Source organism: Ceratotherium simum, chromosome 20, assembly GCF_057802395.1.
Source record: "Ceratotherium simum simum isolate JZ-2026a chromosome 20, ASM5780239v1, whole genome shotgun sequence".
Lineage (NCBI taxonomy): Eukaryota > Metazoa > Chordata > Mammalia > Perissodactyla > Rhinocerotidae > Ceratotherium > Ceratotherium simum.
Genome location: NC_141919.1, coordinates 55,645,853 through 55,671,224, shown reverse-complemented (window position 1 = coordinate 55,671,224; position 25,372 = coordinate 55,645,853). Strand labels below are relative to the sequence as shown.

At 59.8% G+C, this 25,372-nt stretch overlaps 1 protein-coding gene across 6 annotated transcripts in view; it reads left to right on the top strand.

The window, feature by feature from the left end:
* The window catches only part of WNK2 (WNK lysine deficient protein kinase 2), a 117,984-nt gene that overhangs the window by 12,495 nt on the left and 80,117 nt on the right, over nucleotides 1–25,372 (top strand). For all 6 annotated transcript variants that reach the window (XM_087444810.1, XM_087444807.1, XM_087444808.1 and 3 more), the window contains exons 3-6: nucleotides 19,460–19,632; nucleotides 19,863–20,083; nucleotides 23,019–23,176; nucleotides 24,939–25,027. In XM_087444810.1, coding sequence (XP_087300936.1) covers nucleotides 19,460–19,632; nucleotides 19,863–20,083; nucleotides 23,019–23,176; nucleotides 24,939–25,027 — 641 coding nt within the window. The remainder of the gene's footprint in view (nucleotides 1–19,459; nucleotides 19,633–19,862; nucleotides 20,084–23,018; nucleotides 23,177–24,938; nucleotides 25,028–25,372) is intronic.

Sequence of the window (25,372 nt, the reverse complement as noted above, 5' to 3'; positions counted from 1 at the left end):
GCAAAGTCGTAATTGTGGAGTCTGTGCTTACGTGTATGGTGATGAGGAATCGCCCTGCGGCCTGCGGCTGCCACCTGCCCCAGCTCTGGCGCGAGCTGACCTCAGGGTGAGGGGCCCACTGGTCTCCCTTGTCCTCCGGGGGTGAGTTCAGGGTGGGCTCAGCCCCAGCCCTGCCCGCAGCTGGGCGCAGGCTCCCACATGTCTGTCTGGCGTCCAGGCGGGGCCTGGCGCATCGGGTTGCCTCTTCCCGCGCCCGTGGGGTGTAGCTTCCTAGCCCAGCTGCTGTTGGGGACCCCGGGGCCTCCAGAAGGAAGGTGGCCGCCATGCTGGGTCTTCACACTGGGAAGTCGCCCTGCCGAGTCGGCCGACAGCAGTCCACTGACACCTGCCCGGACAGGTTCTGATGACTTTCTTCTCTTTAACTAAGAGGTTAGAGCAGGACAGGGAGTTTGGCTCTTTTGGAAGAAGCATTGCAAACTCAGAGGGCAGAGGAGGGCGAGGACAGGGAGCAGGGCAGGGGGCGGCACTGGGGCCCCGCGTGTGCTCGGGTTTTGGGAACACTGTCATCCTGAAGCCTTTTTACACAGACTAGTGACCCGCCCATGTGACTGCAGGCTTGTCAGTTGTCAGCAGTGTGAGGTTGCCCTGTGCTGTTGAAGGACCCTCGGAGGAGGACCCTTGCCCCCCTCCTCCCCAGGGCATCAGGGGCCGTCCTGTGCTCCCACTGGGAGTGGGTTCCAGGGGTCTGGGTCTGCATGGCCACAGCCACACGGGCAGAGAGGGCCAGTTCTGGAGGACCCGAGGGAACAGTCCAGGTCTCTGCACGTTCTCGGGCCCTGGGGACACAGGCAGCACCCACCTCGCCCTGGCTGCCCGCCAGACCCCAGATGCGTGTGAGCCACACTAGCGTTTGCTTTGTGACAGTTGGCCCCCTGACATGACGTGGGGGTTGGCTTGGTCACCTGCACTGCTGGGCTCCTGGGGGGACAAAAGCTGCCTCGGTGGTGGCTGTCTGTCCTTTAGCAGGCTTCCGGACATTTTCTTAGGGGCCTCTGCGCTCAGTGATTCTTCCCCGTCTCGGCCGCCCCTGAGTTGGCGTCTGAGTGTGCACGAGGACGCGGGGTGAGGACATGGCGGCCCGACCGTGGGCCTCGTGCGGGCGCTGTGTGGGGAGGGGCCGCCGCCTGGGGAGGGTCACGGGCCGTGGCGTGCGGGGAGGGTGGCGGGCTCCTGTGTCTCTGGTGGGCTGGGTCAGGCGGTGGGGGCTCTGGTTTTCTGCGGGGTGCTGGAGGACACCGCGGCTTCTCTGTGGTGCAGGCGGCAGCTGTGAGTGATTTGGAGTCACGTGGAGCTGGCTCAGGGGTGGCAGAGGGTGAGGTGGGCGTCCTGGGCCCTGCTCCTTGTCTCCCGCTGTGGCGCCCCGATGACTGTGCTGGGATCCTGGCCCCCAGATGCTGGTGGGCCCTCCTACGCCGTCTGCTGGGTCTGGGCCTCCTGTTGCTCAGTTGCCTTCGCAGGTTCGAGGGCCACGTCTGCTGGGCGGCGTCCCGGGTCCCCGCAGGGCCAGTGGGCGTTTCAGGGCCCACGGGTGGTCTCGCGGGCTGGGGTCAGGATGCCACGGCCGCAGACCTGCCCTGCATAGACGACCACATTTGTCATTGAAAAGGTTAAAAAGGAGGCTGGGAAGCGAATCAGCTCAGCCAGGCGAATGTCGGAGGAAGGATGGGATGTGCTGAGGGAAATGGAGATAAAATGGGACCAAAGCAGATGAAAAAAGTGAGAGTTTTAAAGGAAAGGTAGACGGTTGTTTCATCAAAGTGAAAGAAAGTGAGGCGCCAAGGGACGGAGGGCACTGCTTCGTTGACTTGGAGGTGACAGTGTGGGAGCCTGGGGGCATTAGAGGTGGTGAGCCCGCCCAGCGGGCAGCCCCTGGGACCCGGCCTCAGTGTGGATGCTGGCCTGCCCCATGTGTCCAGCCTTTCGAGGCTGCTGCCTGTGGGCGTCGGGATGCCCTTGGGACTCAGCCCTGGGTGCACGATCAGCAGTGGGCCCTTTTCCACCATGTGGGTGACCGCAGTCTGCGATCCATCCACCTGCCGGGCACTTGGGCAGTTTCCAGTCTGGACTGCTCTGGGTTGCAGGGAGGAGGCTGAGGGGTCCTGGGGGGCCCGTGTCAATGGGGCTGCTCTCTCCCTGGTCCTCTGCTTGCCTGGCCTGGGGTGGACGTGCCCTCATGCCCCTGCTCTTGGCTTCTTGGGAGGCCCAAGCATGGAGAGCCCTCCATCCCACTCCTGCGTCCTTCCTGTAGCCGGGATGGCCTGTCCAGTCGACAAGGACCAGACCTCTGGTGGGCGTGCTCTCCCCTGCCTGCTCACCTGCACCTCCACGTGTGTGGGGAGTGGCATTTGGTGCGCGTCTGGCCTGCCTGAAATGGTCTGTCAGCCTCTGTAAATATTTGATGACGGTGATGATAAAACACAAGGGCTGCTTTGTTCCCAGAGGGGAGCGAGCCTGTGACACTGGAACGTTCCGGCCCTGCCGGCTGCTTCCTGGAGGCTCTATGGATGCGTTTTTGAGGCAGACCCTTTGTGTTCACAAGCAGAGCGGGGGCCCTTTGCTGCTGGCAAGGCGGCGTGGACACAGCATCGCCAACTTTCCACCTGGAATCAAGCTGGGCCTCTGAAAGGGCTGGAGGCCAGGCCAGAGGTTGCAGTGGGGTCTCGCCCTTCAGATGCAACCTGGGACAGACCTTTGGACACAGGTCCTGGAGAGGGGCTCAGAGGAGCTGGGGGCTAGGGTTTGGCCAGGTGCCTGACAGTACAGTAGAGGGGTCAGTGCCCGGCTGTACCACTGGGCCCTGGTGGGCTTGGCTGGGCTGCCACAGGTGCAGTGGATGCCTGCCTCGTGGCCCTACCCCGTGGTCTTTCCCCTGTGGCCCTGCCCCATGGCCTGCAAGTGGCAGCACTGGCACCCGACCCAGCTGCCCCGCCCACCGGCGGCTGCGTGTGTGGGCCATGTGTGCAGTGAGGACGCCGTCAGGCCTTGCTGGCCTGTGTGACGTGTGTCGTCCTGGGTCTGCGCACCAGGGAAGAGGCCTGCCTGCCTCGTGGGAGTGACGGCCCCTTGGAGGCCTCGCCGAGGGGGAGCCAGCTCCGCGCAGGGCCCTGCTGGCAGCCATGGCTTCCTTGAGCGGAGCAGGAACTCTTTGTGGGCGGGTGTTCCAGGGCTGCTGGCCTCTCAACAAAGGTCTCCTGCTGTGTTCTCTCTCTGGGGGAGGGAAACACCGTGGGTGTGGCCGGGGTAGGTCTTGTGTGGGGGTTGAATCACGAGGGTTTCCAGATACTTCACCTGAATGTAGTTATTAACGGGCGAGTTACGTTCTCTCGTTGGGTCCTGGCTGGGGCCCTGGGAGGTTGGCTTATCCCTGGGGTGTGGACACCCTGAGGTCAGGACGTCTGTGGTCCTGGGGGGCTGGCCCGGAGCCCTCCCTGCTGGATCCTGGAGGGCCCTTCCTGGAGGCTGCGGGCGGGGCCGGTGGGTCTGACTGGGTGGGGTCACCGTCCAAGCCTTGGGCCCGGCTGACCTGGGGTCCTGAAGTGGAGCGAGGGCCTCGCGGCTGGGTGTGGCCCAGGAGAGGGTGGGATGGCCGGGAGGGGATGTGGGTGTGGCCGTGTGGGCAGAGGGGCCTGGGTGGGTGGCAGTAGCTGGGGATGCAGATGAAAGATGGCACACGGGGGCTTCCTTCTTTGTTTAGAGAAGGAAAAAGCAAGTTAAAAGCAGTGGTGGTGCCTCCTGGACCGGAGGCGTGAACTGGGCAATGGCTGGCCCCAGGGAAGGTTGGAAGGGGGCCTGCAAGGAGCAGCCACTGGCCCAGGCCCAGGGTCAGGTGGGCTGGGGAGGGGCGTGGGAAGCAGGGTGATGGAGGCGTCCACAGCTTCATGCCCCAGCCTGCAGTTGTGCCACTTCACGTGGCTGGAGGGACCTCGCAGAGGTGGTTGAGTGAGGACCCTGAGGTGGACAATGATCCTGGGTTCCCAGGTGGGCCCAGTGTTATCCTTTGGTCCTTATAAGAGGGCACAGGGGGGTCCCAGGTAGACGTGATGACGGGAGATGGAGGACGGGCCCACGAGCCAAGGAGCGTGGCGGCCTCTGGAAGCTGGACAAGGGGCCGGATTTCCCGGGACCCCAGAAGGAAGCAGCCCTGTGTGCAACGCCTTGACTGGGCCTAGGAGGCTGCCTTCTTGCTCTCGCCCCAGAACTGGAGAGAGTAAGCGCGTGCTGTTCGAGCCGCGGTGATGGGGGTCTGTTAGCCATCCTGCCTCCCATGGACAGAGCGCAGCCCAGGGCCGGCGCTCAGTGGGCTGGGAGAGGCTGTCTATGGACGGAACATCCTGGGGCTGGTGGGCAAAGCTCCCTTTGAGTGGGGCTGGGCCGTTGGCGGTGCCCTGGGATGGCGTTCCTTGGGGGCGGGTGTCGGGGAACGGCTGGCTGGGTGATGGTGTCTGGCGTGAGTGCTGGAGAGAAGGGGTCCCGAGGCCACATTGTGGGGAGTCGGAACTGCCTGGCCTGGTCAGTGGGTATGAGGGGCCGTTGCAGCCTCTTGAGGGTGGTATAAAAGCAGGATTCCAGCACCAGGGCCTGACAGCCGCGTGTGAGGTGTCACGAGCAGCCGAGGCAGAGGGTGGCCGTGGCCCCTCCCTGGGGACCCGTCCGGGCAGGCAGCCTCCTGGCTCACTTCCCTGTTGGGACGGAGACCGTGGCAGAAAGAAATGAGGCCTCCCAAGGCTGCATGTGACGGAGAATGGCTTGCAGCCTTGGGCAGGGCAGCTTCAGAGGAGCAGGGAGGCCTCTGGGGAGAGCGGGGAGCAGAGTCCTGAGCACACTGGGGCAGGGCCTCAGGTGGGGTGGCTGGACTGGGGTGTAGTCCTGGGTCCCTGGGCTCCAGGAGGACTTGTGGTTCTATCCTAAAAGCTCCTGCCCGGGGCCGGGCTCCGGGGGTGGCACACGCGCCCCTGTCCGCCCCCGACGGAGCTCACGTGTCCAGGGGCCAGGGGCCAAGTGGACCTCACCTGTAGGTGGGATCCCCCAGGGCCGCGATGGGGGCAGTGTGGGAGAGGCCGCACTGGCCTGTCCTCATGGCCCTGCCAGGGCCCCTCCTGGTGGTGGGAGATGCTGTGGGCCCAGTGGGGGTATCCGGCTGCTCCCGGGGCCCAGAGTCCACGCCCTGCAGGAGGAGACAGCTGTGGTGAGGGGGTCTTGAACATTAGATGTCAGCCTGGTGGCTCGAGTCAGGAGAATCAGAAATGGTTCCCTTTGGGAGACCCTGTCTTCCTCCTTCCGTTCCCGCAAAGGTTACTGTTTAGCGAGTCTGCATTTGCAAATCAGCTTTACCACTGATGGGCCTGAGGGCCAGGGCTGGCGGGCACTCTGGTGGCACCTTCCCTTTTCACTGACCAGCACATGTCTCCTGCCCCTGGCACCTCTCTATCTCCCTCCCGATCACTGCCCCCTCCCTCATCTCTGTCCCCCTCCCCCATCTCTGTCCCCCTCTCCATCTCTGCCCCTCTCCCCCATCTCTGCCCCATCGCTGTCCCCTCCCCCATCGCTGCCCCCCTCCCTCATCTCTGTCTACCCTCCCCCATCTCTGTCCTCCTTCCCCATCTCTGTCCCCACCCCCCTGCTGGCTGGAGCCTTGTATCCATAGCAACACTTGCTGCTGTGGAAGCTGGTTCCTGCTCCCTCGTCCCATGGGGAGGTATTTTTGGCACTGCAGAGAGATTTTATTTTATTTTATCTTTGGTGTTGACTTTTACTCTTTGAGTGAGCCGCACACAGACAGAGCTAGGGGCAGTGTTCAAGGAGGCCTTTGCTCGGCAGGGGCACCGGGCCTGAGGGTTGCCCTGTGGGGTCCCGTAGACCTGGCTCTTCTCTGTGGGGTCCTGTGGACCTGGTCTTTCCCCGTGGGGTTCCGTGGACCCAGCACTTCCCCGTGAGGTCCTGTAGGATGGGTTAGGGATGCTGGCTCCTTTGAGCAGTCTCTGGGGCAGCCGATCTTGGGGTCTACATGTCGTACTGGGGGTCCAGACAGTGACTCTGGGCGAGAGGAGGGGGTGGGTGAGTCTGGACACCGGGGTGGCCTGACCGAAGCCCCTGAGCTTCGGGGCTGAGCCAGTGGTGGTGATAACTGTTCACTGGGAGCGCCTGGGCTGATTGTTTTTGGGCACCATCTGCAGCCCAGACCCCGTGCAGACCCTCATGTGACGAGTCCCGCGATCCTGCCCAGGGCCCAGGTTACAGACGGGGACGCTGACACTACCAGGGTGGTCCTGGGTGTCTCTGCTGGACGTCTCCTCTGAGACGTCTTCCTGTCCGACCGGAGCCCACGTGGATGGCGTGATGTCTGGGGTCAGCTTCTTTCTCAACCAGGTGGGGCACCCTCCTTTCTTTGGGGGACAGGACTGCCCTCCTCCCTCGCCCTGGTCCTGGCGGCTGTGAGCACACTGACCACAGCGATTGACGCCTGGCCCAGACGTGGCTCCATCTCTTGCCGAGGGCGCCACCGTAGCGCCCAGGAGACCCCAAGGGCGTGGGGTCCGCCTTGCCTGGCCCGGCACACCTGGGCGTTGTGGCTGGGGGGTGGATTTCTGGGTATCCTTGATCCAGACACTGGGGAGGGTGGTGGCCACATGGCTGGGGTGGACGGTTGTCCCGTGAGCCGGTGCTGGGCCGTCACGTGCCCGGCCTGCCCTCGAGGAGCAGGTGTTGAAGATGGCCCGCAGTGGATCTGCCGCCATGAGGGCGGGGAGCCACGGCCCTCGGGAGCGAGTCTAGCCTGGTGCAGCCCCCAGACATCACGCCCCCTCTCCTGGGTTTCCTTGGGAAGGTGCTGTGCAGGCGCTGGGTGTGCGGTGCCCCGGGCTCACCAAGAGCCACTCCCTGACCCTCTGGCTCTTCATCTGCTGAGTGGGGATGACGGGGGCTTGTAGGGCACTGTGGGGCCACCTCCAATGCCCGTGCTTGGCCAGGCTGTGCCAACAGGGTCATGCCCGGGGCGTTCAAATCAGAGGCGAGGCCAGCTGGGCCGGAGGCTTACTTAGAACCAGAACACCCAACCTTGTTATTTCTGACTTATGGAAATTCCACACAGACTGGGAAGTAGAGAAGGACTAAGAAGCCTCGTCCACCCTGTTACTATCAGGAATCGGCTGTACTTTACCTTCTTCTCAAACCCTCGGACTTGGATCAAGTCCCGAGTGCAGACCTGGGGGTCAGACCTGCCCAGATCTCAGGGGGAGCTCGGCCTGTCCCCCACAGGCAGGACCCCCCCCCAGCTCCCTCGGAGAGTCATGTCTCTCGCCGCTGCACACAGTAGGTGCTCAGTGCACACTCAAGGAGATCAGGCCGGTCCCCTCTCTTTGCCCCGTCAGGGAGTCAGAGCCCCACAGAGAGAGGTGGTCGGGGTTTGTGGGTTTTACAGCATCGGGGATTCTGTCTCCAGTGAGTGCCTTTGGTGCCAACCCCGAAGCCGTTTATAGAACAGACACCAAGGGCGCCCTGGAGAGACGAGCTGGGTGCCCTGCTCGGAGAGGAGGATGGCCTCGTGGTAGACACTGTGCCCCCAGGACAGCCGGGGACGCGGCCGGGGACGGTGCCTGTTTTTAGTTTGGTGAAGTTCAGCAGATTGCAGAGAATTGGGGAAACAGAGGGAAGGAAGGAAAAAGCCCAGTGCCCTCCTCACGCACTCGGCCAGTCCCATCCTTTCCTCTCACATGTGGGTTTATCAAATCCCAGCCTGGCGGCTTCCGCCGTGGGCCTCGCCGCTCGCCGCTGTCCTGGGAAGGAAGTCCTGTCTTGTAACTGCCCCGTGCGCTGCGTGATCGGGATGTCCGGTTATTTCTCATGATTATAAATAACCGCCCAGTGAAGAATTCCAGACACACACACAGGCGTGCGGCTTTGGACGACATCCCTGTGGGGGCCCGAGGGTGGAGTCCCAGGTGGGTGGCAGCGGGTGCATCCCTCTCCTGGCTTCCCTGTGTCACTGTGTCTGCTGGAATGGCAAGCAGCCACTAAACGTGGAGTTCTGTGTTGACGTCGTCTGCTACCCCCTCACGCTGCATTCTCCTGGGAGGTGTTTAGAGAACAGTAGAGGAACCAGGTCTTTATGGGGAGGAGTCCCCACGCGTGTGATGGGCTGCGAGCACGCATGTGCCTCTGCCTATGTCCTCCTGTGTGTGCCCCTTCACATGCAGGCAGTCGGCCAGGCCCAGCCTGCCCGCGGCTACTTGGAGGTGTGGGGGTCATAGGATTTGGGGGTCTGGGGTTTGGGGGCCGTTGCTGAGGAGGAGCAGCTCCGAGGGGAGAGCCATGCCTGGCGGAGGGAACAAACCTGTGTCATGGCAGAGGGGGAGCGTTCGGCCAGGCCCATTCGGGGCGTCCAGCCGTGTGGCCTCGGTGGGGCAGGTGCTCACCTCTCTGGTCAGATGAGGGTGGTGTGAGCACTGGGAGCCACCACTGCCCAGTGACCGTGCAGGGCACCCTCCCTAGCTCCTTCCTGAGTCGGGGGGTTGGCCAGCATGCCTGGTTTGCAGAGTCACAGGGCTGCCAGTGACCCCAGCAGAGGAGGCCGTGAGCGAGCACTGTGTCCTGTGGTCTACACTGGCAGAGTGTCTACACCCACCTCAGGTGTTTCCTGTGCAGCCAGGCCCCGGAAGGAAGGTCCCTAAGTCGATGGCGAGGAAGCCGACAGGGTGGTTGGTGCAGGTCGCTTGAGCCTGAGCCCCGGCCCTGATCTAGAGAGTCGTGGATGCCTGGGGCACGGCCACGGGGGGATCCCACCTGTGGCCTGAGGGATGAGGGACGCTGGAGGATGCTGATGAGCGCTGGCACTCTCTCAGCGCCCTGCGTTCTAGCTGGGACAGGGGTTGTGCTGTGAGGATGGTGGAATAGGGGCCCTGACCCATGCACCTGGGTGGCTGTGGCTGGGTGGCTGACTCACTGACCACATCGTGCACATCGTGCACAGCCCCTCATGGGGAGTAGTGTCCCCACCTCTCCCTGCTAAGTGCCGCCCCCCCACCCCCCGCACTGGGCTGTGGTGCTCCTGCCTGTGGGTCTGGGGAGGACCAGGCGGTGTGGGGCCAGTGTGCGGGAGAGGCCCTGGAGTGACTGCAGCTGTGCAGTGTTGGGGAGACCAGGTGCCCCTGCTCCCGGGGCCTGTGCTGGTGATGGGGGTGCCGACCGGGATGTGAGCGGGATTCAGCTGTCTGCAGATCGGCTCTGGGAAGGGCGAGCTGGAGGATGAATGGCAGGCACCCACCCTGCCCTCCGTGAGTGCAGGGGTCCGGGGTCCCTTCAAGCCCCCCAGCCCACAGCCACGTGCACTCCATTCCGACTGAGATCTGCCCGTGGTCTGCAGCCACGCCTCCCCATGCCAGCCACGCTCCCGGGAGCTGCACACGCCTGGAGGCAGTGGGAGCCAGGCTGCCCAGGGGTCATGTTCTGACCTGCCCTTTATGGAGGCGTTGAGCCTCTCTGCCTCAGTTTACCCCTCTGTAAAGTGGGGCAATATTGACTTGCATGGCTCACAGGATTGAGCCCTGAGGGCAGAGGTCTTGTCTCAAGGTCACCTTCCTGGGCCCGGTGCGTGGCTGTCCGGCGGGTCATGGCCATGCGTAAATGCTCACCTGAGGGAGAGAGGGGTGCAGGTGTGTGTGGGGGGGTGTTTCCTCACCCCTTAGGGTGTGAGTGACAAGGAGAGACCGCTGGCATGGACTCGCCCGACCCTGAGTTCACAGGATGTCAGATCTCAGAGCCTCGCCCCTGGGCCTCGGGGCGGCTCCCACCTGTTGGAGGTGAGACGTCACAGGTGGAGGTGGAGAAGCCCCCGTCAGGCACCAGACACGGCATCTCTGAGTCTCAGTGGTGAGACCGGGAGGTGGCTTCACCACCCCCCAGGAGCAAACCCACCTTCGAAGGGAGCCCCGCTGGGCACTGGTTCTGCGTTGGTTTTGGGGTTCTGTTCCACTCTTGGGAAGGACACGTGTGCCGTCTTCCTTTAGGCGATTGGGGCCACAAGGATGCACTTGGGGACCTGGGCCATAGGCTGGACGACTGGGGAGGGAGGGGGAGGGTGACAGAGCAGGGTCACTGGGGTGCTGTGCTTGTCTCACTGGCCGTTTCATTTCACTGTATGTGTGTAATCTCTGGCCATTATTTCATCGCATACTTTTGTGTCCACTTAGTGGTAATTTAATAACTGAGCTGTGGCCTCAAGTGTAACCACCCTTTCATTGGATGGACCATTCTTGGGGCCCTGGGCTTTGGGCAGTTTAGAGTTTGCACTTAGAAAGTTTGTTATGCATTCTTTTCTAGGTTTTTAGTGGTTCCATTGGAGATTCCAGCATTCATCCTTGAGTTATTAAAGTCTGGTGTGAACTAGCACCTCTGCCACATCCTGGACAGTGCAGGGGTCTGAGAACACTGACTCCCTCTGCCCGCCTTGCCTGTCTTTTGTGAGGTTGCGTCTAAGGTTTTCTTTGTGTGTTCAATTCTCAAGAGTTTTATTTTCCTGACATGTGCCCTGGTGTGGTTTTCTTCATATTTAACCTGCTCGGGGTTTATAGCACTTCTTGAATCTGTGTCTGGGTGTCTTGCTTCCATTTTGGAAACCATTGAGGCATTATTTTATACACATTGCTTTTGTTCCATTCTTCATGCCCTCTTCTTCTGGAACCCCATTTACATATAGGTTGGATGTTTTCACTGTGTTCTGTGAGTTTTTTATCCTCTTTCATATATTTTCCACCCATTTGTCTCTACATGTTTCAGTTTGTATTTCCTACTGACCTGTCTTCCATTTTGCTGGTCCTGCCTTCAGCAGTGTCTAATCTGCTGTTAAATCCATGTATCGAGTTCCCAGTTTCATTTCTTAGTTCTAGCTTCCATTTGATTGTTATTTCATAGGTTTTAGTTCTGGCAAATTGTCCCTCTTGCTCTCTGTTTTCTTGACCACACCCATCACAGTAATTTTAATGTTTGTGTTTAGTAACAGCAATATGTGGATCTTCTGGGGCTTCACTGCTATTGTCTGGTTTTTTTCCTCTTGATTTTCTATCCCTTGGTCTTGTCTCCTAGTCTGCCTGGCCATTTCCGATCGACGTGTTTAAAACTTAGGGAGATATTTCAGGTTTTGGGTAATTTTGTCTTTCGCTAGAGACGATTTACTTTTGCTCCTTACAGGCAGTTAGAATAAGAGCAGGTTGTGCTAATCCAGTCTGGGATTGAGCTTCAGCCTTTGTGAGAGCTGCTGTGTTCCGTTTATCCATTCTCCTAGCCGGAGCCCTCTGGAGGGACTAGACTGAAGCCTGGGTGTTCACCAAGGCCTCCCTTCCTCGGCAGGCCCTGTCAGACTGCCCAGGCTCTGTCCAGCATCTCAGTGTCTAGTCTACTACAAAGAGGCCGATGCCCTAAGGCAGCACAGTCCTGTAGAACTGTGATTTGAGCCACATGTGTAATACTCAGTTTAATAGACACATTAAATGTGTTAAAAGAACAGGTGGAATTAGTTTTAATAATATTTCTCTTTTATCCAATATATCCAAAATATTGTCTTTTTAATACGTAATAATATAAGATTATTAATAAGATTTCAAAAATTATTTTAAAAAAAATACCATGTCTAAAAATCTATCTTATGCTTAGATGACATCTCAGCTTGGACTGGCCACATGTCAAGTGCCCACAGCCACCTGTGGCTCACAGCTGTTGTCTCAGGCCACACAGCCCTAGGGGAGAATGTGCTGAATGTGGGGGCTCCCTTCTCTCCAGGGAGTAGACCCCAAGCTGGTGGCTCGTTTCACAGGCGTGTGCACTGAGCACCTGCTGTCTTGTCTAGATTGTGGCCCCAAGGCTCATGCTCCCAACTTGGGGAGGGACCGAGGAGACAGTTCACAGGATTGGGGCAGACATGAGCCTTGGGGCCTTCCCTCACCCCCAGGCTACCCTGGGCCTCCATGGATTGCATGCACTAGGTCCATGTGTTGATGCCCTCCTGCCCCCCGCCCCGCACCCTGGTTTGGCGCCCGGCCCAGAGGAACGCTGTGGATATTCGGGCCTGGGAGTGGGTCCACTCAGCAGACATTGGCCTGAGGCCATCGGTGGCCAAAGCGCCTACAGTTTGGCTTCTGAGGCCATTTTAAGTCTGTTGGTAGGATTGCTCAGGCCGCCCAGTGCCTCTGGATAGGAGAGACATGAGGTCTGGGCCACTTCTTTCTGAGGGTGGGGATTAAAGGACTTGGCAGGATGGGGTCTTCTGCAGCAGGAGGCATCAGGATCCCTCTCCTCTCCGCTCCTGAGCACCCGGAGCTGGGGTCTGGACGTTCCCCAGGGTTGGAGGTGCGGGGGCAAGGGGTCTGCTTTCTAGGGGAGGGTCCACAGCATTCAGCAGATTGTTACAAGGACCCTGCACCCCACTGCTACCTGAGGTGCCCCAGCCCAGGGGGCAGGGCAGCTGCTTGTGGGGTGGGGGGACTCCTGACTGGCCCCGCCCCAATGGGGCTGACCCATCAACATCCCAGCCCTGGGGTGGGGCAGTGTTGGCTGTCCTGTCCCGCCCACCCTACAGCGTGTCCTTGGTTGAGATGTGCTTGCCTGCTGACTCATGTCCGTGGTGCGTCCACAGCTATCTTTAGGTGTCTTCATGGGGCAGTGGCCTGGGGTGGGGCTGGCCCTTTCTAGAAACCAGACATGTGGTGTGGTCAGGTGCATCAGGGTGGCTGCCCGGCCTCTGCCCGCTGGGGCTTGGGGTCACCTTGGGTGAGTGCTGACAGTCTAGTTGGCTGGGAGGCCAGGTGTCCTCTGGGAGCCCAAGGAGGCGGAGCAGGGGTTTCTCTTCCTGGCTCCTGTGCTCACCGGGCTCCCGCTGGCATTTCATACCGTGGTGACCTGCCCTCTGGCCTGGGTCCCAGGGTTAGGGCAGACCTCTCCATGAGGAAAGCAAAGCCCTGCTCGGTCCCACCACCTCGTGGCCCCCCGGCCGGCTCTCCCTCATCCCCCTGCATCCAGGAGAGAATGGACCCGCGTTTGTCCACCCCCAGGAGACCTCTGTCCTTTCCCGTTGTGGAGGGAACAAGGCCACAACTGTGGAGTCGAGACCTTGTGGCCAGGCCTGAAGGGGCTGGCTGGACAGCGGAGGGCTGGGCCCCCAGGGCTTGTCAGGGAGGACTGCTCGGGGAGGCCTGAGAGGGGCTGTGTCAGGAGGAAGCCTGTCTTGGCCATGGCGGTCTGTCACTGCCCGAGACAGTCTCTGGGGCTGGTTCAGGTCTGTCCATGCCCCACACGAGGCCTGAGGTCCCAGGAGAGGTTTGTGGGGTGGAGGGCGGGGCCTGGGGGTGGGCACCACGGGAGGGCTCCAGCCTGCCCAGCACGTTCCTGCCCCCTGGCACCTGCGCCCCAATGGACACTGGTGGCTGAGCAGGCGCTGCCTCCCGACCCGCTGGTTTCCCACCGTGGCCCTGTCTGTGCCCTGAGATGAGGGTGGTGGGTGGGCCTGGGGTGGGGTCCTGCAGCCCACCCACGACCCAGAGCCTGAGTAGGGGATGGGCAGAGGGCCTGTCTCCAAACTGACCCGCCACCCTCAGGCCAGGGAGGGGGCTCCCTGACGGGTGGCTCTCACAGCAGGGCTGGCCCTACTGAGGGTGGAAAGTGACGCTAAACTCCAGTGAGGGTTCGGGGATGGGGCCACCACCGAGGGGGTGACAGACCTGCCGTGTGTCCACAGAACTGGAGAAGGCCCTGATGGGGCTGCAGCGGGCCCTGAAGGATTGCTCACTCGGGGCTGGGGACACCTTTGGAAGGAGTCTGGAGAGCTCTGACCCATCTGTGGCTGAGACGAGCCGGAGTGAGGAGAGCTGGCTGAGCCCCAGTGCAGTGACAGCGAGGGTCTCCATGGACGGTGCGCAAGAGCCTGGGAGGGGCGCCCCTGGCTCTGTGGGACATGTGTGTCACGTGTGTGGTCTATTTGCTCCATCAGCCGTGCCCTGTATTTTGTGATGGTGACTCCACCCAGAAGAAGGACGTTTGGCCCTCAGAGCCGAAAGACCATGGGAAATAAAAAACCCTAAATTCCACTCTGCATCATTTTACGGCAGAAAAATGTGGTTGGCGATCAATAAGAGACTTTCAGGAAAACCGTATCACCTTAGGTCCGTGTAGTGGAGATGTGAGTCCGGACTAGAGTTAGAGACGTTTATTCATGTTTTTATAAAATGGCCGTGGAGACTGTCAGATCCCATGGGAACCGTTCCAAGGAACATTAAAAAAAGGTCAATATTTACAGAATGCTCTAGATGACGCCCTGCACAACGACTGAAGTTTATGGGACGTGGTTGAGCCCCAGTTCCCTGTGGTGAGGGCTCCCGGTTTACATGGTCCTGTAGGAGGCAGACGAGCAGGGCCGGCCACTGGTGGCTCTGCCTTTGTTGGGAGGGCAGGGGCCCAGGTCATCTTTAAAAGAGCAAATTCCCCTTAAAGACACTGGTTGTGAGCCACTCGTGGGCCTCCACGTCCCCCTTTAAAGAAGGTAGTATTATCTTCAGAAGCGGTGGGGGGGCGATGGGGGGCACTGGATAGAGACTGTTTCTCCCCCAGGGCACAAGCCTGCTGGCCAGGACAAAGAAGCCATGGGTGTGGTGGCCCCACCCTTGCTGTCCACTGAGGTTTTCCTCTGAGCCCCTGCCCCGAGGATCTATTTTCTGCAACTCTGCAGATCCTTCCCGCTGGGGCTGCGCCTCCTTGGACACGGGGGCCTTATCTTACAAGGTTGGGGTGGGAGGGCTTTCATTGTGATAACACTGCCTCTCTCTTAAACGTGGTTAGAAAAAGCCGACAGCGCTCTCCTTGATTTCACGTATTTTGTAGCTTAAGATGAGTGGGATGAAGAAGTGAGTTTGTTTTAAAACCGCGGTAAATGTTGGAGAGGTGAGGGCGTCCCTCCATCAGGTCTGTCCTGTGCTGCCACTGTGGGAGCCCGGTCCCGAGAGGGGTCAGGACAGCCCCACCCAGCGCCTGCCATCCCTGCTGCCACCAGTCCCTGTGCTGAGTAAACTGCACTCTCCCAGCACCCCCACCCTGCTGGTGCCCTGGATGGGGGGCTGCCCTTCTCCCCTGTCTGGCACTGCCCACCTGTCCCTTCGCCCTGTCTTGTGGCGCGTGTGATTGTGTGTTTATCTGTCCCGCCATGAGGTTGCCCACAGCCCTTTCCTGCACGCCCAGGGCCCCAGTGACTGTCGGGGGACCAAGCGAGGCATGTGGACACCGCCAGGAGCAGGGGTCAGGGGACAGCAGTGCCCACTCCACTCTCTGTGCACTCAGCACCCCAGAGACGTCCCAACCCGGACCCTCCACCTTCTCCCTGCTTCGAGGTGAGAGGGTGGGCAAGGAACACGCCGCCCTGCAGCCCAGGGTGAGCCTGGGTCACATCCCCCAGACTTGGGAAGGCCTTTCTCCCCAGGGACATCCGGGGGCCCAGGGTGGAGAGACGCTGGCCGGGGCTGGTGACCCCTTCCCCAGGCCCACCCTGCCCCTGGAGCCCCCGTCCCGGGCTGATTCGCCATACATGGGACAGTTCTCAACAAAGACCTTGAGGCTTTCTTTTGTTCTAGACCAGATGGGGCAAGAGAGGTTGTCACCGCAGGACTCTGGTTCTGCTGATTCTGGGCACTCTCCTTCCGGCTGCTCATGTCCCCTCTCTGTTCTGTGTGTGTGGATTGCGCCTTCATCTGCTGGACTCGGGGTCGCCAGGCAGTTCTGTCCTCGCAGGGTTGGTCGGGCTTGGCCTGGCTGGAAGGAGATGGCTGCAGAATCCCCCAAGAGCAGGGAGGGTGGCCCTCTGGGTCTGACAACTTCAGCCCTTGCCTATGGGGCTGTTCGCGGCAGAGCTCGTCACCCCGGGTGGTGTAGGAGAGGCCCATCGGACCCGGGGCCTTGTTGCCCCGCCTGGAGGGTGCCGTCTGTGGCTGGCTGGGCCTTTCCCCGGAGCCAGCATTGCCCTGGAATTCTGCTCTTATCCTCTATAATCCGATCAACTCTCACCGTCTTTGGGGGAACAGGAGCCACTGTTTATGTGGCACCAGGGACCGGTGGGGAGGGAGGCCGGTCAGAGTGACTTCCCTGCCCTGTGGTGGGTGGACCATTCCTTGTTGATGCTGTGTGAGCAGCGGAGCCCACCCCTCTCACCAAACCTCGAGAACAACCTGACTCCGGCGGGGTTGGGGGTCTCGCAGGATGGGGCTTTCTTCCTGCCCTGGTCCTGACCTCGAGCCGTCCCAGCACGTCGGTCGAGGAGTTCATCCCACAAACGGTAACGACGTCCCAGTCGCTGGGGTGGTTCTGCCTCCATGGGGTCGCTGATCTAATGGGGCTGATCAGCCATCAACAAACAGGACTCAGGCCAGCTCTGCGAGCGGATGCCAGGCAGCACACTGAGGACATGCTAGCTGACCTTTCAAATTATCAAGCAGTGTGTCACCTCATTAAAAATAGCCTGGTGGCTTAGGACATAAATAAGGTCTGTCCCCTCCCATCTCTACCCCGGCCCGCCAAGAGGTGCCATTGGAAGATTCGCCCTGAGCTAACATCTGTGCCAGTCCTCCTCTATGTTTTAGTGTCTGGGCCGCCAGCACAGCGTGGCTGCTAACAGGGTGGTGTAGGCCCGCGCCCGGGGAACTGACCCTGGGCGGCTGAAGCAGAGCGCACTGAGCTTAGCGACTAGGCTGTGGGGCCGGCTGTCTTTGAGTCTTTGGCTCATCGCCTTTTGCTGGTATCTGAAGCGAAGACTGTGGCGTGTGCTCCTCTGCCTCAGTTCCGTTAGTTATGCCGTTTATAACATGAATCTTTTGCTCTGAAACGACTGTGAAATCTTTCACTTTTGTTGTTGATGCTGAAATATTGGCAAAAACAATTTATACTGTAAATGATTCTGTGAGTTTTCTCTAGATTCAGCGAACAGATCATTGGAAAGAGATTGTTACTGAGATGTCATTGCCCAAAGTGGGCTTCCCGGGCAGGGAGCCGTGCTGCCGGGCGCCGCCACTCCTCTCCAGCCTCTGGTGTTCTGGGCCACGTTTGTGGGCTGCCGGGGTGGGCTCTGCCACGTCCCCTCTGCTGCATTGTGCTGAGTTTTGCAGAAACTCTTCTTTCAGTAACTGTTTCGCTGGTGGTGGGAAGTGACCTTGGGTTCTCTCGTGTCTGAGAGTAAGTCCTGGCCGCGCGGTTTGCTGTCCGTTTGGCTGGGTATAGAATTCCAGGTCAGAGTCGGCACTTTGAGGACGCTGCCCATCGGCTGTGCCTAGAGCTGCCCATGAGACTGGGTGCCCATCTGGGCAGGGGGACTGGCCCTCGGTCCTCGGGAGTCTGATTTCGCTGGAACGGGTCTGGACGTGGATCATTTTCCGTTTACTCTGACTTGGCGGCCCACACGCGTTTATTCTCAGTGATCCTCTCAGCTCAGGAGATGCTGTTCCGCTGTCGCCTTCTCCCTCCTGACGTCTGTCCTCTCCTGGTACCTGCTGTTGGGACTTCCAGCTGGTTCTTTCATGTCTCTTGATATTTCTCTTCTGTTTCTCTCATTTGGTTTTCGGATGTCTTCATGTTATTTCTTACATTTGAAACATTGAGCTGCACTTTACATGTAATGAAACACGCATCTTAGGTGTACAAGCCGATGAGCTTTGACAGATGCTCGCCGGTGTGACCGCATCCTCTGTTGATGTAGAAGGTTCCTGTCGGCGCCTGGTTCTCAGCTCCGGCATCTCCCCCACCCTGGAGGCGAGCAGTGTTCTAGTTTCAACCCCACGTGTTCGTTCTGCCTTTTCTGGGGTTTGGGGCTATTCTGAGTGGACGCGTTTCCCTTTGTCTTAGGTGGGTACCCAGCGGGGAGGGGCTGGGCCTAGAGCAGGTGTGAACCTCGGAGCCTTGGACCACCTGCTCCGCTAGCCACGCCTGGAAGGCTGGCTGCTCCACTGCCCAGCGATTGGGACGATCCTTTTATGTCGGCCCAGCTGGTGGGTGGGGAGTGGGGTCTCGTGGTTGTAACTGGCATTTTCCTGGTGCCTCAGGGTGCCCAGCACCTTTTCAAGTGCTTATTGGCCATTTCTGCATCTTTTGTGATGTGTCCATTCATGTCTATTTTTATTATCATGTTGTAGGAGTTCTATCTGTATTCTGGATCTGAGTCCCGAGTCATATACATTTATTGAGAATAGTTTCTCACAGTCAGTGGCTTGACGTTTATTTTCTTAAATAAATCATGATTTTTGATGAGCAGAACATGTGTCCATGTTTTATCTAGAATAAACATTGACTTTTTTGTACTTAGTGTTTCATTGAATCACAGAATATCTTATTTTTAAAACATCGAGCTTCAATTTGCAAGAGCTCTTTCTCGATTGTTCCTTCTTACGTGGAAGCTCACTCTTATTTATGTGTGTCAGCCTCTTGGATCCTTATGAGGACGTGAACTAGATTTTTTTGAAGTTGCCTTTGTCCCTGAATTGCTTGTTTTTCTGGGATCAGCCGTGCCGGTGGTTTCTCCTGGTATCTCTTTGCCTATTGGTAATCTTGCCGTGTGGTCCCGCTGGTACATGAAGAGGCCGCAAGGTTTGTGGGGGTGGGGCCGGCGGGAGGGAGAATGCCCAATGGGAAGAGCCCATTTGGGATAGAATTCCTTAACCAGATGACCTCCTCGAAGTCCCGGGCCCCTCTCTCTGGATCGGTTGGCTTCTGGCTGGGTATCTTTTGAGGTCTCTTGGAAGGACCCCAGGGGTCTTCGCCTGCATTTCCTCTCGGCTCTGATTTCTCCCTCCATCTCCAAATTCGCCCGTGTCTGTCTTCCTGGCTCCTCAGGACTCGCCGCCCCGTGTTCAGATGTGTTGGTTTCCTTCTGGGAGTCAGTCCTCCTGCGGGAGGGTGCAGGCCCAGCCTCTGTGGGCCCCTTGGGTCAGGACGGAGGTGACACTGGGGGCGCGCACTCAGGTGGGAGGAGGAGGCCGTGCTGGGGTCTGCAGAGGTCAGGGTCGACCGTGAGATGACATTGGAGACACAGCATGTTGGGGTTTGCTCTGAGGGCTCTGTGGTGAGTCCATTGGAGGGTCTTAGGGAGGGAAGGGCCAGGACGCAGGCTGCAGGGGTGACGAGGCCACAGGCTGGATGTCATGGATGCTGGAGGACCAGGAGTGACCGCTCTGCTCTCTCTGGGTGAAGGGGGTCAGGACTGGCAGGGCTCGGCCTGGGGCAGACTTTCTGTGACCCCGGACGTCTGGTCCTCTCCCTCCGCTGTGCTCCATATGGAAGGAGCTGAGAGAGCGGCCTGGCAGATTCCGGCCCAGGATCGCCTCCTCTCCGTGGATGCACCGTGGGCAGGCAGTGCAGGGTGTCTGTCTCAGCCTGTGTTTCTCTGTAGGACCGGAAACTCACCAAGCTGGAGAGGCAGCGGTTCAAGGAGGAGGCTGAGATGCTGAAGGGCCTGCAGCACCCCAACATCGTGCGCTTCTATGACTTCTGGGAGTCCAGCGCCAGGGGGAAGCGGTGCATTGTGCTGGTGACCGAGCTGATGACCTCAGGGACCCTGAAGACGTGAGCATGCTGCCCACCCGGCTGGCCGGGGCCTCAGAGTGGGCTTGGCCCAGGGCACAGGGGCTGTGATGGCTGGGGCTCCGGGCACCGTGTCTGCCTGGGGCGGTCCTGGCTGTGTGCGGCCAGCACCCCTCTCTCAGAAGCGTCCCTGTTTTGTGATAAATACACGGTCCCCAGCAACCGGCAGCCCCTCCCCCACGAGCCACCGCTGAGCCTTGCCCCCCCCGCAGGTACCTGAAGAGGTTCAAGGTGATGAAACCCAAGGTCTTGCGCAGCTGGTGCCGGCAGATCCTCAAGGGGCTGCTGTTCCTGCACACGAGGACGCCCCCCATCATCCACCGGGACCTCAAGTGCGACAACATCTTCATCACCGGGCCCACCGGCTCCGTGAAGATCGGCGACTTGGGCCTGGCTACCCTCAAGAGAGCGTCCTTTGCGAAGAGTGTGATCGGTAAGCTGGTCTCTCCATGTCCCTGGCCCCCTTGGCCAGCCTGCGGCCCTGAAGGGCCTGCATGTGCATCCCCGGCTGTGCAGCTCAGGTGTGAGGCTGTGGGTGCTGTGGGCACTTGGGAGCGGGAAGGAGGCCTGGACGGCAGAGGGGTGCAAGGACTGTGGCCGGTGAGGCTGGAGCTGGCATCAGTGGGCGGGAAGGTGGGCACCCAGGCCGTGAGGCCCACGGAAGGAGCCCTGGGGTGTTTGGGGCATGGAGTGAGCGTGTGGGGTGTGGGGCTGAGGGATTCGGTGTGGATGCCCATTTGCTGGCCGTTTCTGCCTCTGCCTTTCCATCCTCTTCTGAAAAGCCCCTCGTGGCCTTTCTGGGTGGGGCTCCGGCCCATAGCTGCCGTGCGGAGATGGGAGTCTGGTGCCTGTGTGCTGGCCCCGGGCAGGGTCCTGGCACACAGTGGGCGTGACGTGTCCCCCAGGCCTGGGCGGGGGCCCTCCTGGGCTTTGCAAAGAGAGTGCTCGAGGGGCTGCCGGGCAACTGTTCAGGGGGTTCCAGACGTCTGGAAAGTGCTGCGGGGCCAGGTGGCTCCAGGTTGTGGCCCCAGAAACTTGGAATGGATAGGACCTGGTGGGACAGGATCAGGAGAGGCTCCCCAGCGAGGTGAGGCCCTGATGCCCAACGTGAGGGCTGGTTCTCACGCGAGCAGGCTGACGTGAGGTTAATCTTAGGGCTTCAAGTTCACGGCTGTGCTGCACGTTGGGAGATAGAACTTGGCCTGTTTGTGGGAAATGAAACCGCTGGGAATCTGGAAGCTTCTCTGGCAGGGGCAGTGGGTTTGGAATGTGATGGCTGGGCAGGGTGGCCGCTGGGGGTGCCCTTGGGCATGGGGCCTCTGGCAGCCCCGGGGACCCGAGGGATGGGGGCGGGGGCTGATCTAGGCCTCAGTTTCCCTGTCTGTGAAATGGGAGGAGCAGGCGAATGCCTGGCTGTGGGGGCCAAGGAGGTGCCCTGCCTGCCCGGAGGGCACTGGACACGCGTGTGTATGTGCGTGAGCACACGTGTTCTTTTTAACGTTCGGATTTAAGTGGCTACAGTGTGAGGAAAGAGAAAAAGGTTGTGTCCCTGGCCCGAGCACATGTGCAGAGCTGGGCACCCCGCACGCCCGCTGCCCACCCCACAGCAGGCCGTCTGGGGCCTTGGGGTGTTTCTTCCAGAGCAGTGTTCCTGGTTCCCAAAGGTCTCAGATGAGACCGAGCCGGGCAAGTGGGGGTCCCCCTGGGTGAGTGGGCATCCCCTTGGGCCAGCTCAGCTCCCAGCTTCCCGCTAGCAGCCCTGGGGCTCCCTTCTCCCTCTTCCCTGTGGATGGACACGCCAGGTGCAAAAACTTTTCAGCACAATTATGTTAAAAAACCCAAGAAGATGAAAAATTCCCAGTGCAAGGTCCCTGGGACTCCTGTTCTCTCTCCACTCAGCTCCCATTATTTCTGATGGAATCTTCCAGAATTCTTTATGCACATACGTAAATCTAAACATAGATTCTTGGTCTCCCCAGATGTTAACTTTTTTTGTTAAACGTATGATACATGTTAAATTGAAATTATGGGTAAGCAAGAAGAAATCACAATCCCCAGTAACCTCCCTGCATTGCAGAGATGCCTGTGAACACGTGATGGTCCCCACCTGCTTTCTAACACAACAGTTTGTGCTGTTTTGCATCTGCTTTTTAGAAAACTGAAACATTTTGAAAATCTTCCAGAGTCAATAAAGATGGAGAAGTTGCAGCAGCCTTGTCGAGGTCAGCGGCCTCTTTTCTTTGCATTCAGCTCAACAGACACTCAGTTGGACACTTTTTTTTTTTTTTTTTTGTGAGGAAGATCAGCCCTGAGCTAACATCCGTGCTAATCCTCCTCTTTTTGCTGAGGAAGACCGGCTCTGAGCTAACATCTATTGCCAATCCTCCTCCTTTTTTTCCCCCAAAGCCCCAGTAGATAGTTGTATGTCATAGTTGCTGTATGTGGGACGTGGCCTCAGCATGGCCAGAGAAGTGGTGCGTCGGTGCGCGCCCGGGATCCGAACTCAGGCTGCCAGTATCGGAGCGCGTGCACTTAACCGCTAAGCCACGTGGCCAGCCCAGTTGGACCCGTTTTAATGAAAAGATTTTGTGATTTTTAAAGCACAAGTTTGTTAAAGAAAAATTTAAAAACCCAGACCAGTGTAACTAAAGGAAAAGTCAGCCGTGACCCCTCCAAACGAGTCCTTTGGTCTGTGCTTGTGGTCTTATGTGGGGGTCAGCGTGTATGTACGATCGTGTATTTTATGTTTCTCAGCCTATGGTTAAGTCTTCCATGTCCTTAAAAATGCAGAATAAGCGTTATTTTAAACCTTTTGTGCTTAGAATGCATGAGCAGTTCCCACCATGACCCCTGGCAGGTAGCTGCCGGGTGAATGGCACCTGCCCAGCTGTCTCTGGTGGCTGTCTCGTCATCTGTGCTGCCTCAAGCTCGGCTGCATGGTGCCTCTCTGGGGACACTGGGCCTTTCTGGGCTTTTGCAAGTGGAGTGGCTCTGTGGTGACCGCGAGTTTTTGTCTGCTCTGGGCTATCCAGACCTGTGGCCAGGAGGGGTGTACGCTCAGGGGTCTGCCTCCTGGATTTTGCACACAGACCCTCTCCCCCGGGAAGGAATGGTCTCCCAGCTGTGGGCGGGTGATGGTGCTGCGAGCTGATCCAAAGCAGACTCAGGAGGGTCAGGGAGAGTTTTGGGAAACTTATGTCCACAGAGCACTCCTGTTTGAATCCCAGATTCTGGGTCCAGTGGTGCAGAGCGTGGGGGCCGGGCTGGCCCTGGCACGTGGATAGGGAGGAGGCGTGGGGCTCTGAGAGGCCGAGGGGGCTCCCAGGCCCAGTGACCGCTGATGCTGAGTCTGTCGCTCCTGGGCACAGGTACCCCCGAGTTCATGGCCCCCGAGATGTACGAGGAGCACTATGACGAGTCTGTGGATGTGTACGCCTTCGGGATGTGCATGCTGGAGATGGCCACCTCGGAGTACCCCTACTCGGAGTGCCAGAACGCCGCCCAGATCTACCGCAAGGTCACCTGTGTGAGTCCACCTGTCGCTGCGACGGGCCGTGTCCCGGCTGGGCTCTGTGCCCTGTGAGATCCTCACAGCGGCTGTGTGGGGAAGGGAACGAAGCCACTTTACGGGTGGGGAAACTGAGGCTGAGGCGGCGGGGTCGCTCAGGTCTCCACGCTCGAGGTGGAAACCCCATGGCAGTAAGAGTCACGTGGGTGCTGGGACGCTGCCAGAGGCTGTCATAGTCCCCACGGCGCTGCGAGGCTGAGGCACCGGCGAGGCCGCCCCGGGCCGCTGGCTTTCCCGTCTTACGTGTATCCCCAGGCAGTCGTTGGCTTTAATCAGACAGCTTCAGCTGTGCAAGCAAATGGTCCTGCCCTCCCTCTGAGCGTCCCGCGGGGTGGGGACAAGGAGGGAGCATCCGGGGTGGGGCAGCTAGGCCTGGACCTTCTGGGCCCTGGTCCCTCACTGCCGGTCTGCACTCACGAGCACCAGGCCCCACAGCCCCCGAGTCTTGGCCACCTCACCCAGCCCCCAGTGCACCCTCCTCACTCCTGCAGACACACGAGGAGCAGTGGCTCTTGGCATCTGGGCACCTGCCCCCCCCAGCCCTCCTCGCAGGCCACAGCTCGTTTCTCCTCTGGTTCTTAGTTCTAAGTTACTGGTCGCTTGTTTGCTCTGAGCCCCCCACCGTGTACTGCTGAGGCTGTGAGGCGGGAAGGCAGAGTCCTTGGCTGGTGGCACTTGTGGGCGTGCGTCAGAGACCCACAGATAAGTGCAGCTTGCGGGGGTGCTGGCAGGAGAGGGTGGTCCCATGGCCTGTGGGCAGTTGTCCTGCGGGGGACGGGGGGACCCGAGGGAGGTCAGGGCCTCATTGCCAGGCCTGAGAGGGTGCTGGTGCCCGTGTGCGGAGAAGCAGCCTGCCGACCTGTGGTTTGCACACGTGGATGGGTTGGCGGTCCATCTGCTGGGCTCGGGGAGACAGGGACTGAGCACCCGCCATGGGAAAACGCAGGCTTCACATTCTCTGCATTAAAAAACACAGGCCAGGACGGGGCCCCTGGAAACACAGTTTTGTTGAGGGAAGAAGAACGAGGTGGTTGAGGCCTCAGTGTGTTTAAAAACCAGGGGCCCCTGCCCCGACGCCCCTACCTCCAGCAGACGGCAAACAGACCCCGCGGTCAGGTCCTGCCTCCAGGGCAATCCCCTCTGCCTGCGTCTGTGCTCTGGGCTGGCTGGGCTGTGGCCACCCCCAGGTTGGCACCCACTGGGTCTGTGGTTGGCATGGACGCTCGGTCACCCTCTGCCCCCCCTGCCTGAAAGTCACCTGGCCTGGCTGCTGGCCACAGAATGAGCCACCAGGCCTTGGAAGTCAGCCCTGCCTGTGGCCACAGTGGGGCCTGAGTCTCTGGTGGCCCTCGGCCAGCAGCAGTGACCACAGAGCGTGCCCTCAGCACCCTTGAGCAGGGGTGTGGTGACATGGGGTGGCTCCGTGGGGCTGGTTCCTCGTCCAGTGGGGACCTTCTGGCTGGCGGGTGTGTGTCCTCGGGCAGGTCCATCCCACCCCGCCTCGCCCTCTCCACGCAGCCTCTAGCTGGTCGGGAGGAGCGAGCGTCCCTGAGTCTCTCTTCCCCAGACCTCACTACTCCCAAAAGCCCTTCCAGAGTGGGGACTTGGAATGAGACGAACCCCAGAATGAGCCTCCTGTCCTTCTCGCCTTCTCTTCTGCTGAGCTAGTGTGAGGGGAGCGGCCGGTTCAGGGTCAGATGACTGGCTCCTGTCATTTCAGGGCATCAAGCCGGCCAGCTTTGAGAAGGTGCACGATCCCGAAATCAAGGAGATCATTGGGGAGTGCATCTGCAAAAACAAGGAGGAGAGGTGAGTTCTGCGCCACGTTGGGCCTCGGTGCTGCGCCGGTCGCAGTGCTCCCCCTGGTCCACAGAGCCGGCTTGCCCAGAGAAGAGCTTTAGGAGACAGACAGGCCGCTTCAGGCCCTGGCGTCCGGGTGCCAGCGAGCCTATCAGGCAGTTGTGGGGTGGCCCTGGCCCGACCTCTGCCGCCTGGAACATGCTCCCTTGCTTTGGGGACCATCCTGGAGCCCCTTTCTCTCTCCTTTACTGGCTGCTTCTCGCCCATCCAGCCTGGAGCGTGGGTCTCGCTCTGCCCTTGATCTTTTTTCTGTGCATTGTCCCCCGTGGGCCCATCCATTCCCCCGGCCTGGAG